The following is a 16,512-nucleotide window of genomic DNA, read 5'->3' on the forward strand; positions in this document are numbered from 1 at the left end:
TGTTTGTTTCATTTTCTTTAGTTGTATTTTATTTTCTTGTTCTTATTTTCCTTTTCCTTCTTTTGGTAATCCAAAAAAAAAAAACAAAAAAATAGGACCTGACTCTTTATGAATAGACCAAGGGACAGGAGATTTGCTATACATATATGAATAGACCCACCACTCCCTGAAGAAGAAGTAGCATTTAGTTCTTCCTTTGATTCTGAAACTACAAGTCAACACGAGGACAACCCTGTTAGGTCTTTAAAAGACTACTTGCACCCCACCCGGACAACCACACCATCATGCATCATGTTCCCTCCGAATGCACCACGATTTGAGTTCAGACTTGGAATGATGTAACTCTTGCCTAATTTCCATGGTTTAGACAATGATAAACCATATGTGTACATTAGAGCATTTAAAGAGGTAGTGGCCATCTTTCATAACCGAGCTGATATTGTAGACATTATTAGGCTGAAAATTTTCCCTTTTTCCTTGAAAGAGAGAGCTAAGAGTTGGCTATACTCTTTGAGACTGAGATCCATAGGTACATGGGTGGTGATGACCCAAGCTTTTAACAAGTACTTCTCACACCATAAGACCAACAACCTTAAGAGACAGATCTCAACCTTTTCTCAAAAGGATAGTGAAACCTTATACCAAGCCTAGGAGAGATTCAAAGAGCTACAGAACCTGTGTCTGCACCATGGGTATGAAAGTTGGAGGCTAGTTAGTTACTTTTATGAGGGATTAACCAGCAGGGAGTGCCAATTCATAGAGATGATGTGTAATGGGGAGTTTTTCCAAAGGATCCTGAAGAAGCCATAGATTACCTGAATGAGTTAACTGAGAAAGCCCATATGTGGACTGGACCTAGTGCTACTGATAGTAGTAATAGGTCACGTCCAATCGGGATTTACAATCTTAAGGAGGAGGACAACCTCAAAGCCCCACTTAGAAGTTGTAACTAGGGAACTTGAGGCCTTAAAAATGAGGAATAATAAAGTCACCCACACGGTTTCTAGGGTAGAAATTCAAACTTCATGTTTTGTCTGTGGGGGATTGGATCACCAAGCTCAGGATTGCCCAACCTATGGTGAGATGAGAGAGGTTTATGAAGAACAGTGTAATGCCTTAGAAATGTATTGGAAACCTTTCTCACCCTATTCAGAGACCTATAATCCTAATTGGAGAAACCACCCCAATTTTAGTTGGAAGGCTGATCATAACCAACCTACATCATTCAACAATAATTGGAGTGTAGAGGCGCAACCATCTAGATTTCATCCTACACCTCAATACAATGCTCGGCTGAATAGGAATCCCTTAGAAGAAACACTTCAAGCATTTATGGAGGCATAAAATAAGACTAACCAAAAGTTTGAATCTGTTATTGCACAGGTGGTTAAAGAAAACAAGGACATCAAGAGTCAGATAACTAAGCTCACTAATGTTCTTACTATACAAGAGAGAGGCAAAATTCCATCTCAGGCTCAGAGCAATCCAAAGGGGCCACATATGGTATAGGGATCCACCTCTAATCCGGAGAACATTAAAGGGGTCCATGCCATCACTACTCGCAATGGTAAGGTTTTAGATGGGCCTTTGCCGAGCCCACCTTGCACAAATGTCACCACTTCGAGTAGAATTGAAGATGCCCCCTCAAAAGAGCTAAAAAAGGAGGTTACGATCCAAGTGCCCTTTCCCCAAGCTCTCAAATCTGGAGGACAAAATTCAAACAACCAAGGTGAGATTTTGGAACATTTGAAAGAAGTCAAGATTAATCTACTTTTGTTGCATGTGATTAAGTAGGTATCAGCTTATGCCAAGGTGATTAAGGATCTATGTACCATGAAAAAGAGACACCATGTCAAGAAAACTGCGTTTTGACAAAATAGGTAAGTGTAGTGATTGAGCAGAGAATGCCACCAAAGTACAAAGATCTAGGGTGCCCCATAATTGCCTACCATATTGGGACACAAGGGTTCGGTCAAGCTCTCTTAGACCTAGGAGCAAGTGTAATTTTAATGCCTTATTCAGTTTACTTGCAGTTAGGTATTGGAGAGATAAAACCCACGTCTGTGGTGTTACAGCTGGCTAACCATTCTATTTGGAAACCAAGGGGGATAGTAGAAGACGTTTTGCTTTAGATTGATAAATTCTATTATCTTATTGATTTTCTGGTTTTAGATACTGAATCTGTAGTTGACAGTGAGTCGAAGATTCAACTTATTTTAGGAAGGCCATTCCTTGCTATAGCCAATGCTCTTATTAATTGTAGGAATGGTTTGATGAAGCTTTCATTTGGCAATATGACTCTTGAGGTGAATATTTTTCATGTTGGGAAGGAGCCCCGAGATGAGGACGAGTGCTATCATGCCTACATGATAGACTCTTTCATTGTAGAGGAAGTAGACGAAAGGGAAATTTCTGAATCTTTAGAATATCTCCTCTATAATTCTGATTTGAATTCTGAAATTTTGTTTTATCCTATTAATGATGTCTCTGATGTTTCCTCTATTTCTAATAACATGCAGGATAAGCAGAAGAAGTTTTGGCAACCACGCTTTGAGTAGTTGCCGCATGAAAGAGAAATAGGTTACCTGATTCCGATTACTTCAGGATTTTATTGGGTATGTTGTGACTTTAGAGATTCTAGTGCTGGTGGAGGTTAAATTGCGGTGGTCGTGGGTTACCCGATTCCGATTAATTGGGATTACACTTGTTAATGGGTTGGGTTGCCTGACAGGCCGTCTTGACCTGGCCCATTCGAAGTTGGGATTGGACTTTCATTTAGCCCCATTAGTTGGTAAATGGAACAAACGTTCCAGAACCGACTATGTTTGTTGGCTTGGGCTCGGGCTTTTTCATGAAAGTGTAGCCCGATCCCGAGCTAACTTAATGAAGCTTGGTTTAATGACAATATAACATCTTTATAGATATAAATTCTGTTGAGTAGGATTTTGTCAAGTATATCAATAATGACTATCATGATCCTTGGAAAAGAACTGAAGTATCTATTGTTTAATGTATAATATTTTGGATGATTAGTTTCATTCTTGGGTGCAAATGATTTTAAAACATATTGTAGAATTTCTGAGTACATTGAACATAGAAAACCAATTTTGTCCCAGAATTTACTTAAGGTTTTAATAGGATATGTTGTGACTTCTAGAGATGCTACTGTTGGTGGGGGTTAAATTTCATTGGTTGTGGCTTACCCGGTTTCGTTTCCTGGAATTAAATCAGTTCTTGGGTTAGGTAGGTCGATGAACTGAGTTGGCCTGACCTGTTCCAAGTTTGGGTTGCCCATGAGTTTAGATTCGTAAGTTCGTTCACGTCTCCAATATACCTAGCCCGAACAATTTTTTTCTTTTCGGGTTAGGCTCTGTATTTTTTGTAAATGCCTAGCCCGAGCCCACTTAATCGAGCTTGGGTTGGTGACTGTAGAAAATCTACGTATATATAGATTTTGTTGACCTAGATTTTGTCAAGAATATCAATAATGGTTGTCATGGTTGAAGTGGAAGAACTATATCATTAATAGTTCATTCTTAGATTTTTTGAACACTGAGTTTCATCCATGGGTAGGAAGAATTTTAAAACATAGTAGAGGATTTTCAAGTACAACGAACAGGGAAAACCAATTTTGCTCCAACATTTACTTCATGATTTTATTGGGTATGTTGCGACTTTAGAGATGCTAGTGCTGGTGGAGGTTTAATTGCGGTGGTTGTGGGTCACCCGATTTCGATTACCTGGGATTACACCTGTTAATGGGTGGGTAGTCGGATAGGCCATTTTGGCCCGATCCGTTCGAAGTCGGGATTGAACTTTAATTTATCCCCATTAGCTAGTACATGGAACCAATGTACCAGAACCGACTATGTTTGTTGGATTGAGCTCGGGCTTTTTCATAAAATCCTAGCCCGATTCTGAGCCGACTTAACCAAACTTGGGTTAGTGACAGTAGAACATCTTTGTAGATATAAATTCCGTTGATCCGGATTTTATCAAGAATTTCAACAATGACTATCATGTTCCTTGGGAAAGAACTAAAGTATCTATTGTTTAATATATAATATTTTGGATGATTAGTTTCATTCTAGGGTGGGAATGATCTTAAAACATGCTGGAGAATTTCTAAGTACAATGAATATTGAAAACAAATTTTGTCCCAACATTTACTTAAGGATTTTATTGGGTGTGTTTCGATTTCCGAAGCTGCTACTATTGGTGGGGGTTAAATTTCCTTGGCCGTGGCTTATCCGATTCTGTTTAACAGGAATTAAACTAGTTCTTGGGTCAGGTAGGTTGATGAACTGAGTTGGCCTAGTCTATTTCAAGTTGGGATTGTTCATGATTTTAGATCCATAAGTTCATCCACGGCTCCAATATACCTCGCTCGAACAATTTTTTTTTAAGTTAGGCTCTGGAGTTTTTGTAAATGCCTAGTCCGAGCCCGATCACGAGCTTGGGTTGGTGATGGTGGAAAAGTTCTTTGCTAATTTTCTTGTAAATATTATCTTATATTTTATTTTTAAAAGGATATATTTGATGCACTGCAAGATTACTTAAAAACACTTGATTTATTAACATATAAACATTTTACTATTTTATTATCATTTTTATCAAGTTTATATTATAAGAAAATAAGTTTTAAATTATTAACATATATAGATAATTATAGATGTCAAATAAGTCTAATCAAGTTGAACCCCATTATCCCACTTAATTAGGGCAGTTCTGGGTCTATGATTTTGTCTCAATTAATAATTGGTATAAAAGATTTATACACCCTATTCTGAATTAGACCCGACTCAATGACAACCCTTTGTGTGTCTCCATCTGTAATAGATGAGGCCAAAGAAGGGGGAGGGTTGGTTGGTCATCAAGGACAAAGAACTGTAAGAAGGGGGGAATGGGAAGGGGAGTGCGTGAAAAAGGCTTGCTTCTTCTTCCAAGAGAGAGGAACTAGGATAAGAGCAATGATGCAAATGGAGTTATCTTATTAGAAGATTAAAATTCAATGGGTGTTTGATTAATAAATTACATGAAAAACACACTTACACATGCACCTTGAAAACTAGTTTGAAAATTACCAACAAAATTCTTTGTTTTAACTTGTTTTTTCTTCTTTCAAGCATTGTCCAGTTGTCCCACATTGAAAGGTTATTGAACTTGTTTTAAGCTTTTAAGTAGGAGCTTGTTTACACTCTTTGAAATTGTAGAGAGGAGAATATAGAAACTTGCTACCACACAATGCACGTACATGCATGCGTGCGGCGCAATGAGGCACTTTAGAAGTGCATTTTACTTGCACTTCACATGCAAAATATGGATTGTGCAAAATCTCAAAATCGCAAGATATGCGAAATTGCATCTGGTTTGAGGCGCACATAAAGATGTATTTGGTTTGAAGTTGAACCATGACCATTGACTTTTTAAGCTAATCCAACATTTATGACTTAATTGGGTGTGATCATGGAACATTATTCAAATGTTAATGGTCCTAACCGTTAACTAACTATGAACAATCACAAAGTTTGAAATCATGCACAAAGAATCTCTTCGAACCAAAACATTCCTCTTCATGATAACTCTCCATAATTTATATAAAAAGATCTCAATCAAGTCGATATTTACACAAGTTTTTCGATCACTTCTCATTGAAAATCACTATTGTTTCTCTCAATCCAATTTTCTATTGTCTCACATAAGGATTTTTCGAATATTCTTCTATTTTGCTGGTTGCAGTTTTTCCCCTAAGGCTTTGTTGTATCTTGGGAAATGAATGTCTGTAACCCAACAATGAAACTTAGTGAAACTGAGTGGAGGAAAATAACATTCTAAAAGCAATATCTTTAGATATGTAGAGCTTCTCCAAAATTTGAGACCCCATTTCCCAATAGTTAGGCTTTCCAAATAAATTTTAATATCATTGTGTGTTGAAGAGGTTGATGTTCAATCTATGGAGGATTAATAAAGTTCTGTTTTGGCAGAGAAGATATAAGACAATGACATGCAATGAGTCTACACATCAAGTTGGGAGAGATCATATTAGTAGTAGAAAGGAAGAAGATGATGAAAATGCAAGAAAATGATAGATGTTAATAGTTGATGGTAAAGCCATAAACATGTCAGAAATTGAATTGGAAGGGAGAAGTGAATATAAATGAAGATCAACATAGGATGAAGGTTTAAGTAATGAAAGTAAATAAGAAAATGAAGGTATGCAACATGATTAGTAGAAAGATTGAGATAAGAGAGACATTGGGAGTATTTTATCTAGGAGAAAGGAGATGACTAGAAGAGTTTTTGACAATCTTGAGGAAAGGATGAGCAAGAACAAAATAGAATAGAAAACAATTTGATATGAATAGGGTGGGTAGGATGCACTATCGATATAGGGGGGTGGAAGAAAAGGGAGAAAAAGAGGAGTGTTATAATAATAATCAACAAGAGTTGGGAAGAGAAAATAAGTTTAATTGAGCAAGCGAGGTTTTGGGTAAGTGAGATGGATGGGAATATGAGGAGAAATAAGGAAGAGTACCATAATAATGGAGTATTGGAAGAACTGCTAGGGATAGGGCTATAATTGGATAGGATACAGTTACATCTACATATGATCCTACCATCAAACCTCTGGATTTGAATCCAATATGTCGGACTTAATAACTTGATATATTTAATAAAAAAAGTTAAAAACTAATTATTTTAACTTGGCATTAAAAGTATATAAATATAAAATATGAAATATATCAATATATAAACTTTATATAATTATATATAATATAATATGCTTTATTATCGTAGATTTTAATTAGATGGGATAGGGTTAAATCCACATCTAGCTAATCCAATTATTAATTGAATGCAAGTTCTAACATCCAAATATAAGATAATCAATTCCAGAATCAAATTGACCAATCAGGTATCATAATTTCAGAATTCGTTTAAAATAACTGCGAATAAGACAGAAACGCATAATAGATGTATACTTTAGTAATATATGAAGAAATACATTACAATCAACAATACCGGTATACTTTAGAACATATATAGATCATACAATAACTTCACTAATAATACATCAAACAATATTTGAGCTTCCAAACTACTAAAAATTCAATACAAGACGCATTAAATTGCTATTAGGTCAACTAGTTTCGTAGATCATCCATAGATAGCTTCAAAGTTTTGAAATTGTAAGGTCTATCAAAAAGACAACTTTAAGAGACATTGGGATACACATGGATACACTATGTATAGGTGTGTGTATCCTATGAAGAAATATATTGTAATCAACAATAATTACTTTTTTTTGTATATTTTTGTTTTTTCTAATTGGGTAAATTCCTAAAACCTCCCCCGAAGTTTCTTGTTGTTGCTGATACTTTTCCTAAACTTTTTGACATAGTTGTAAATAGACCCCATCTGGTAGAATTTTCTAAAAGAGGCATAAAAGTGTCCAACATACCCATGCAATTATTTTGGCAAAAGTAATTGATTTATTTTCCAAATTTTCCCTTTATATCAATCACTCAGACGTAAAGCTACAAGTTTTGTTTTTGTTGTTCCTAAAGTTTGCATTGCTTTTTCCCATAGAAACCAACCTCAATAGTAACTGCATGGATATTTTGGACATTTTCACGCCTTTTTTAGAAGATTCTACTAGAGGGGGTCTACTTGCAACTATACTCTAAACTTCAGGGGAGGTTTTAGCAATTTTTCCTTTTTAATTTGTTAAGAATGATCGATATATCTATTTATAAGATGTTAATAGTGGAATTTCCTTGAGGAGGTGTTGCTGCAGCTGGGCTTTAGTGATAAATGGGTATGATGGAATGTGTAACCATTGTTTCCTTTAGGTGCTAGTAAATGGTTCTCCAAGTGAAGCCTTTTATCCCAAAAGAGGAATTAGGCAAGGGATTAACTATCCCCTTAGCTTTTCTTGTTTGTGTCTGAAGCTCTATTAGCATAATTAAATAGTCTTGTTTTATCTCATTAGTTCTTAGGGATCAAAAATGAATAGAGTGCCCTTTTTGTCTCATACTTGTTTTTTTGCAAATGATAGTTACTTGCTCACCAGGGCAGCCCCAAATGAGGGACAAATCCTATTGGAAACTATCAAATGTTATGAAAGAGCATCAGGTCAAAAGGCAAATCTAGACAAATCTAAAATTTTCTTTAGTAGGAACTTGCATCACATGCTCAAAAAAATATGATAGCTTCCTTTTTGGTAATGAAAAGGGTGGAACACCCATCCATCTATCTTGGGCTGCTGACTGAAATAGGGAGAACAAAAAAAAAGCTATATTTAGTCATCTAATAGAGAGAGCAGAGATAAAAAAAAAGAAGCTATCAAGAGATGCTTCTATCCCAGGCACGTAAGGAGGTTTTATTGAAATTAGTGACCACTGCTATCATTTCTTACACAATGGCATGCTTCCTCTTACCAAAACGAGTGTCAGAGGCACTTTTTAAAATTCAAAGAAGATTTTGATGGAATAAGGGTGAAAGGAAGAAGTGCACCCATTTAGTAAGCTGGGCAAATGCAAGTATGAATAAGTTTAATGGGGGGGGGTAGGGTTTAGTGATCCATTCTGCTTCAATCTAGCCTATCTTGCAAAGCAGGCCTGGAGGTTGTGCACAACCTATGGGTTAAATTAATGGAAGCCAAATATTTAAGGGTAAAAATTCCTTTAGTTCCTCGCTATCCAAAAGAGGATCTTGGGGATGACAAAGTTTAGTGGTTGGGAGGGAAGTATTAAAACAAGGAGAATGTTAGGCGGTTAATTTGGGTAGTGAGGTGAAAGTATGGTATGATCCTCGGCTGCCTAAGGTTTAGGGCTTTAAATTTATTGGCCCTATGCCTTCACATGCATGTTTAGTCTCAGTTAGAGACCTAATGGTGGGTCCTATCAGAAGGTGGAATGAGAATCTAATTAGAGAAAACTCTATGGAGGCCATAGCTGAAAGTATCCTTGGCTGCTTATTTTGTAGCCAAGAATATGGTCCTGGAGATTACTCCTAATAATGTTGGAAGTGTTCAAGTTGCATGAATGAAAGAAAGAAACTATTGGAAAGAGCTTTGGAAAACAAAGATGAAAGATTGACCCAAAAAAAGTATTTTTTTTTGCCAAGAGAGGTATCTCACCCTTGCAAGTGTAGTTTGGTTCAATAGCCTCATAAACTGCAATTCGTAAAGGTGTAGGCATCTCGTAGAGTAGTTTAGATCCTGGGTGGACACCTGTTCTTCTATAAAGGATAGAAAAGGCGATTTGCTTCGCGTCTCAGGGATTATCATTTGGAAGGCTAGGAATAGATTTGTTTTTGAGAATGTGGTGCATGATCCAAATCTGTCTTTATGCTTGATTAACAGGGTGGTGAAGGAGAGGAAGATGACTCCCCACCGAGAATGGCATCTTTCTTCCCTTGCCTCTGATGGTCGGAGTCCGGGACTCTCTTCTTTTTGGAAAGCACCCGCGCCAAGTTGTTTAAAAGTCAATACAAATGCTAGTTTTTTGTTATGAGGTAAAGCTAGGTTTAGAGTGGTTGTTAGAGATCACAATGGCAACGTTTTAGCTGTTTATTTTGGACCTCTGTTGGCTAATTTACCTATACAAGCTGAAGCTCTACCGATTTCAAAGGGCCTAGAGTTGGTGAAGAGACTGCAGTTCTCCCAAGTTTTTTTGGAATCTGACTGTGTTAGTGTGATCAATGCGATTACAAGTGGAAATTTGGAGCTAACAAAGGATGATTTCTTTCTCCGTCAAGATGTCGTGGAGTTGTGTAACTATTTTTCCCCGTCAACTTTCTTTTTTGTAAAAAATACATATTAATGGGTAGCTCACTAAAACCTTTTTGTTTGGAATTGCCCGGAGTGACTTGAAAATTTAACGAGGCGAGACTCGAATAGACCTCTATATAGTATGGGATGCTATCGTTGTAGCTCTTTTGGTGTTTGCTGTAATCTGATATCTTTGTTTACCAAAAAAAGAAGAGAAAAGAATCTAATCGTCTAACTTCTCAAAACAGAAATAATATGTAAGTATGAAATTCATAATATTTTTCTTATTAAAATAATTGTTTGTATTTGTTTTTATTTCAAAAAATAAAAGTATATTTTTGGCATAAAATTTTAGTGGATTCAAGGATATGATAGACCATCCATAGATCTACATTATCGTTATTCTATATCACCACATTATGTAAAACATATTAATGTTGATGTAATTTTTAGTTATTTTTCCAAAATTTCATTAAAAATATATATACCTAATTATAACTTATAAGGGCAAAGAATCCATGTATCCAACCATCCAAGACACACCTGATTCAAATCACAAGTGAAAATGAATTTTTCTTATTAAATAATTATTTTGTATTTATTTTTATTCTAAAAATTACAAAAGAAAGTTCACAAATTATTTATGGATATAATCAAGGTTCAAAGTAATGAAAAACATAAGGTGTATCGGAAAGATAATTTTAAGAAACGTTTCGGGATACGCTTTGGATATACATGGATAGATTAGGAAACTTATATAAATCTTAAAAAATACATTAATAACAATAAATATAACTTTTATATGACCTTAAATAAGTTATAAACACTTATAAAGAAAAACAAGTTATTTAAACATACAAGCCCATACCTCAATAGTTTATATAAAATGTGAGATATGGAGACAATTTGACATTAATTAATGAACATCCATTAAGAAGAAAAGTATTTGCTTAGGAATAATAATACATACAGTTATAATCAACAATTGAATATGGTGTAGTGGTTTGTTTATTTTTATTACAATCAAGTTAACAGGATTCAATTTTCCTTACCTTTCTTATTTGTAGTTTTAAATATATTAGTTTAATAACAAGTCAACTTCGAATTTATTACTTTAATGGTGGGTTAAATTAAAATTTGAATTTGAAATTGTCATAAATGTAATAAATTAATTATTAATTAAGAGTGAAAATGAGTTATTAAGAAAGAGATAATAATTATAGGAGATTAGGAGTTATTTAGGGCAAGTTTCCTTAAGGCTATGTTTGGTTTAAAGGAAAAAACAGGGAAAGGGAGGGAATACAATTTCCTTTCCCTACTTTTTCCTTCAAACTAAGCACAACCTAAATGTAGGATTTATTAGAGAAACAATGAATTATTAAATAGGCTTATTTATGTGTGTGTGTGTGTGTGTGTGCGTGAGAGAGAGAGAGAGAGAGAGAGAGAGAGAGAGAGTCTAATATTACAATATGTATCGGTCAATGCATTCAAAATATCGGTCTGTATTGGTCGATACAGACTCAAAATGACTTGATACGGGTCCGTATCAATCCGATACAGACAAAAAGGAACGGAACTATTAGATTTGTAACGTTCCATGCATCAGGACGTTACTGGAATGATACATATCGGCCGATACGTTGCGATTTTTTAAACCTTCAGTAGATCCACATTGTAACTACTAATTACTCCTTATTATCAGATCGTGCAAAAAATATAACTTTTTCTACTATTTTTATAGTTTTCCTATTTTTCTGGTGAAATACATAAATCTACTTATAACACCAAATAAAGTTAGTTTTCAACACAATAAGAATATACCAATGTGGATCTAAACATTTTCAAGCAGTCAAACACACACAAAAACCTATAAAAACATGAAGATAAGATGAAAAAATTGCAGCAATCTTGTGATTTTTCGTTGATTACGCCAAAGATGCGTTTAGTTTCAAAAATCTTGATTCATGATGATTTTTGCAGAGTTGAGCGTTTAATCATATATGAAATTAATATTCTGTTGTTATGCATCCATTGATATGCTACGACAAACACAAAAAGAGACAATATAATGGAATTCTATGCATTCTGCATTCATATTGGCAAATTGTTGGAATGAAACGTATTATATGATGTGCACTAATATGTAGCAATGTTTTTAACCTTGGATAGATCCCACTTATAGTTCTTCATTACCATGAAAATCATTTAGAATATATAAAACTAATTTTCTAAATTTTGGTTTTTCCTAAAAATAAGAAAAAACGTTTTTTACAAAAATTATTGTTCATCCATATTATAGTTCTTTCCTGCAAAAATCTTTTAAAGCTTATAATTTCTTTCCAACAATCTCTAGTGGAGGTTCTAATTAAGAAATTAAAAACTTCAGTTCAAGAGAAAGAATTGCTAATTTATATATTATTTAGTTTCTTGGATTTTCAGATATGAGAGGCATTTCTATAATTTTTTCCGGAACGCATTTCCATAGTTTTTGTTTTTTTGCAACTTTCAGATCTACATACATAATTTTTAGTTTTAAGTTTTTAAGGTAGACTTCCTTAGTAAGTTATGTTAGGGTGTCTACAAGTTTTTATAAGTCTCCTAATATTTATCTTACGTGGACACAAAGTTCTCTGAGACTTTAAATTCAAATCATGTCTCTCTGGGTTATTGTTCAGAGGTCAAAACTTGTTTTTCTAGACTTTTGTCTCTAATAAAGGTTTTCGAGTTACTATCCAACGTGACCAAGATCATATGAATCTGCAGTCACTAAGGAAGAATGTTGAAAGTGTAGGACAACCCCATACTCATCCTACATCACTGCAGCACCTCATTCTTCATGATTGAGGTCATGGATTCAAGCTGAGTTTAAATAAGGGCTCTTCTTGACCAGAGCAGCCCCACAGCGTAGCCCCCTTCATTTCCACTATGCAGCTGCATCTTCAGTTTCCTTTCTCATGAATGAATGTAGGAATAAGTGAATAACTACAGGGCTGTTTTTGACGGATTGCATAAATTGTAGCATGTTAACGATTTAGTTTCTTTCATTCTATATAATTCTGAAGAACAACATGACATTTGGTTTTCAGCACCCCAGGGAGGGGAACCATTCTGCATCACCTGAACCATCCCTGTAAATGTAAAACATGTTTTGGATTTTCCAAAGTCTTTCACATCTCCGGTAAGGATTTCACCTATAATCTATGTCGTAAGAATTCCTTCACCAGCAAAAAAGATGCTTAGTTTTGGGGTTTTCAAAAAATGTCCAGTGCAACTAACAGCTTTTATCTTGCATTGATTCAAACCGATGACAATCACATGCTGTCATAATGAGAAACAAAAAGCAAAAATAATTAATGATATGGAGAATCTATACAAAAATTGGTTGTTCCCCCTCAAGTTCTGAGATCACAATTAATGAGTCTGACATTTCAAGGGAGAGTGGCTCTGATTTGGGATTTGGGTTTATAACCTGTCACAAAAGAGGTATACAGATGAGATTAAAAAGTCATGAAATTAAAATCAAAATTAGACCAGCTTACCTTCTTATTCTTTTTCACATAGCCTATGGCAACTTCTCGCCGCAAATTTGCCCTTTCAGAGAGCTCAATAAATGATGGATTCTCCCCTTCTTTCATGTAGAGACTAATATCCTATCAGTAGAAGCAAATATGTAAGAATTTTTTGTCAGGTAAGTGAAACACCACATACCCTGGTTGCATTCCTTAATCACTAAAACAGGACCCTAGGTTACAGTCATCTTTAGTTACTATGAATTTGCTTCAATTGATAAAAAATTGCAAGGCTGCATATCCCAAGCTAGTAATTGTAAGCATACAAAAAAGATAAAAGAAAGAACAACTGTAATTCTAGGTTTATCTCATCAAACTACCATGGGGCCAAACTTCCGTATTTGTTTCACTTATTTTGCACTACCACCAATTTGGTAGTGAGTGTATCCAAGGTCTCCCCTTGTATCCTTTTAAATCTGCTTTCAGAAGAATATTTATATTGAATGTTGAAGGGTGAATCATCAATCATGAGGCACACTTACCTTCACATATATCTCATCTCCTTCTGCATTAAGAATATCTTTCCAGACCTCATTTAGTTCACAATTCTCTGCCACTGCCAATCACAATATAGACAGTTTTAGAATAAATTCAATCTGATATATGTATGCATGTATGAATTTGTGTGTGTCTGTGTGTATGTATGTAGGTAGGTGTCTTCACAGCTTTGAGAGTTAAAGAACCAAACCTTGAGCTGTTACAAGACTCATTACTTCCTCTGCTGTAATATATGTTATAGATGGCTTAATTCTTGCAAGCTGCAAGCATAACAAGAGAGCTACATTAATCTACATCTGCATGGACACACTAAAATCCATTTGGGAAATTAAACCAGCTTGTGCAGGAATTACTTGTTTTCCCAATTTTGTGTCAACTATTTCTGCAACCAAGTTGTGAACCTGCAACTCAATCATACATTATCATTTAAGAGTGACAAGATGGAATATAGATGCTCCTTAAAAGTTAAGGCATCTCTTAATTCAAAGATGAAAACAAGAATCTGGCGTTTTAATCCATAATAAGTCTACTGAATGACCGATTTATTTTTTGAACATTGTCATTTCCATGATAAACCTGATAATTCTCGCAGAAAAGTAAAATTGCAATAACCCCATATCTAATCTTAAGTATGTCAAATTTCATTTACGTGGTTGAGGTGAATATACTGTTTTTAACTCTAACTACTGTTTAGGTTCATACTTGATCTGCAATGCTTGTACGTGGGCATGGCAATAAACAACCTGCACGTGATAACTGGAGTAGATATAGATGGTAGGAATGTAGGAGAAAGATTACACAACAGTTTGGCAATCAGTGCCACTGTGTAGGTAGAAAACTCATAAAGCAACCAGAGATGAGCTTTTCATTTCAGGTGTTAAAATAAGGAAAACCTTAGGATCATTTTGTCTTTGGTGGAGAGGATCAAGAAGTGATTTTGTTAGAAAGTTACAGGAGCAATAAAAGATGACACACGGGGTTGAAGCTGGGGTTAATAATCATTAGGAAGAGTTACCCAATTTTTGTGGGAGTTGAGGTGGAGGCGGATGGGGAGAGATAAAAGGTTTGGGATTGCATGTGAGTGTTCAAGGGCAATGGTGTGGTGCAAGTGGATATTTTGATGAAAAAGAAAGCTTTCTATTAAGCATGGTTAACAATATCAACAAGATCTGGCAAAAACTCCTTGAAACATCCCAAATTCGCCAGAGGATGATATGGACTATTCCAAGAATTTGTTTTCCCTTCATATATTAGATAAATTGCCGACATATTAGGGACATTTCAAATTCCATAACAAATTCCATTGATAAATTATACAACTAAGATTTAAAATTTTAGAATATCATTTAAACTTTCCAATATTTTGTAAAAATCAAATTTCATTGATAAATTATCTGTTTTCCCTTCATATCTTTTATGCATTTTGGTTTCCCAGCCTAATTCATTGAGTAGAGGTCAGTAAAGGAGACTGCCTCAAGATGCCATTCTTTCTTGTTAAGATCTTCAAGATTTTAGTTCATGTGTCACAACTTTAAATGGCAAATATACAAACCTTCACATTAAGTTTGTTGCAAATATTTTCAGCAAGAAGAAGGGAATATGCAGAGTGTTTGTCTGCCTTTGATGCATCTGCACAGAAACTAGTCAGTAAAATGCTGATTTGAGCTAATTGCATTTTCATTTTCATGTCATTACCTCCAAGAAGCCATTCCCTATCAGATACAACAACAACTGAAAAGGGTATCTCCTCATTATTCTTAAAAGAGTTTCTAATATCTAATATGGCTTCCTTCAGGACATCGTAGTCCATGGGATTACCCATCTGAAAAAATAGAAAATAACATGAACTCGATGAGAAAAGGACATGATTTCTGAAAGAATTGACTTCACTTCCATAAAAATATTATAGTCAAAGTTTTAACTGAAAATGTGTGACAGTACCCTATGAGATACACGGATATTTTTGAGTTTATCTTGACCAGATACTTTAGTTGCCTTATTTCTCTCATCCAAAGGTACATCTGATAATATCTCCTGCAAAATTAATAGCAAATAGAATGAAACATAAACATAAGGCTTACGTATTTATGCTCTAAACCTCTAAATTCATTTCAACTATTCAAAAATATTGAAAATTATTGTATAAGAGACAGATTTGCAGCTTGGGTAGCCCAAAGTGGTAACTGAGGCTTTACCAATTTTGGCTTGGACTTTTGGTCTTCTGGACAAGCGTGGGCCTCAAAGGTCATGCCTGATCTCAGCTCAGGTTAGGCTAGGAGGCTGACACCTCTGCTAACAATATCATGTCCCAAACCTAGCCTAATCCTACACTGCATAGGATATTCATCCCAAGCCCAATTATGGAATGCATACATTTCTGGTACCCAAATATGGATACAAACACAGATACAGGAAACTGGGATACAACTCTCCATTTCCTAAATCCTGGATATGGATACAGGTACGCGTATCCCATGTAATATGCACATATCATGCATTTATATCTAGTTCTTGAAGCAAAATGTTATTTCTCAAGACTGTCTTTCCAAATTTAATTAAATTTCTAAGATGTCACAGATTTTTTTATAGTATAATTTGTTAAAACATATCATTTCACATATTTTAAAAGTGATATAATGCAACAGAGTACATCTACAAGTATTCATGCAG

General features: G+C 34.9%; 1 protein-coding gene and 1 non-coding gene across 7 annotated transcripts in view; both read right to left on the reverse strand.

The window, feature by feature from the left end:
• Positions 1–588: 588 nt before the first annotated feature.
• On the reverse strand, positions 589–695 carry LOC148879027 (small nucleolar RNA R71). The gene has a single exon (XR_016106056.1). It is a non-coding gene; the product is annotated as a small nucleolar RNA R71 (small nucleolar RNA).
• Positions 696–13,036: 12,341 nt separating this feature from the next.
• Positions 13,037–16,512, reverse strand: part of LOC148879028 (ion channel POLLUX-like protein, putative (DUF1012)) — a 165,154-nt gene continuing 161,678 nt past the window's right edge. For all 6 annotated transcript variants that reach the window (XM_088960395.1, XM_088960396.1, XM_088960398.1 and 3 more), the window contains 8 exons: positions 15,784–15,876; positions 15,538–15,664; positions 15,395–15,471; positions 14,196–14,243; positions 14,033–14,102; positions 13,827–13,900; positions 13,315–13,425; positions 13,037–13,244 (listed from right to left, as the gene is read on the reverse strand). In XM_088960395.1, coding sequence (XP_088816521.1) covers positions 13,143–13,244; positions 13,315–13,425; positions 13,827–13,900; positions 14,033–14,102; positions 14,196–14,243; positions 15,395–15,471; positions 15,538–15,664; positions 15,784–15,876 — 702 coding nt within the window. In that variant the 3' untranslated portion in view covers positions 13,037–13,142. The remainder of the gene's footprint in view (positions 13,245–13,314; positions 13,426–13,826; positions 13,901–14,032; positions 14,103–14,195; positions 14,244–15,394; positions 15,472–15,537; positions 15,665–15,783; positions 15,877–16,512) is intronic.

The sequence above is a fragment of the Nelumbo lutea genome, chromosome 1 (genome assembly GCF_056320005.1).
Source record: "Nelumbo lutea isolate HS-2025 chromosome 1, American lotus-T2T, whole genome shotgun sequence".
Taxonomy (NCBI): domain Eukaryota; kingdom Viridiplantae; phylum Streptophyta; class Magnoliopsida; order Proteales; family Nelumbonaceae; genus Nelumbo; species Nelumbo lutea.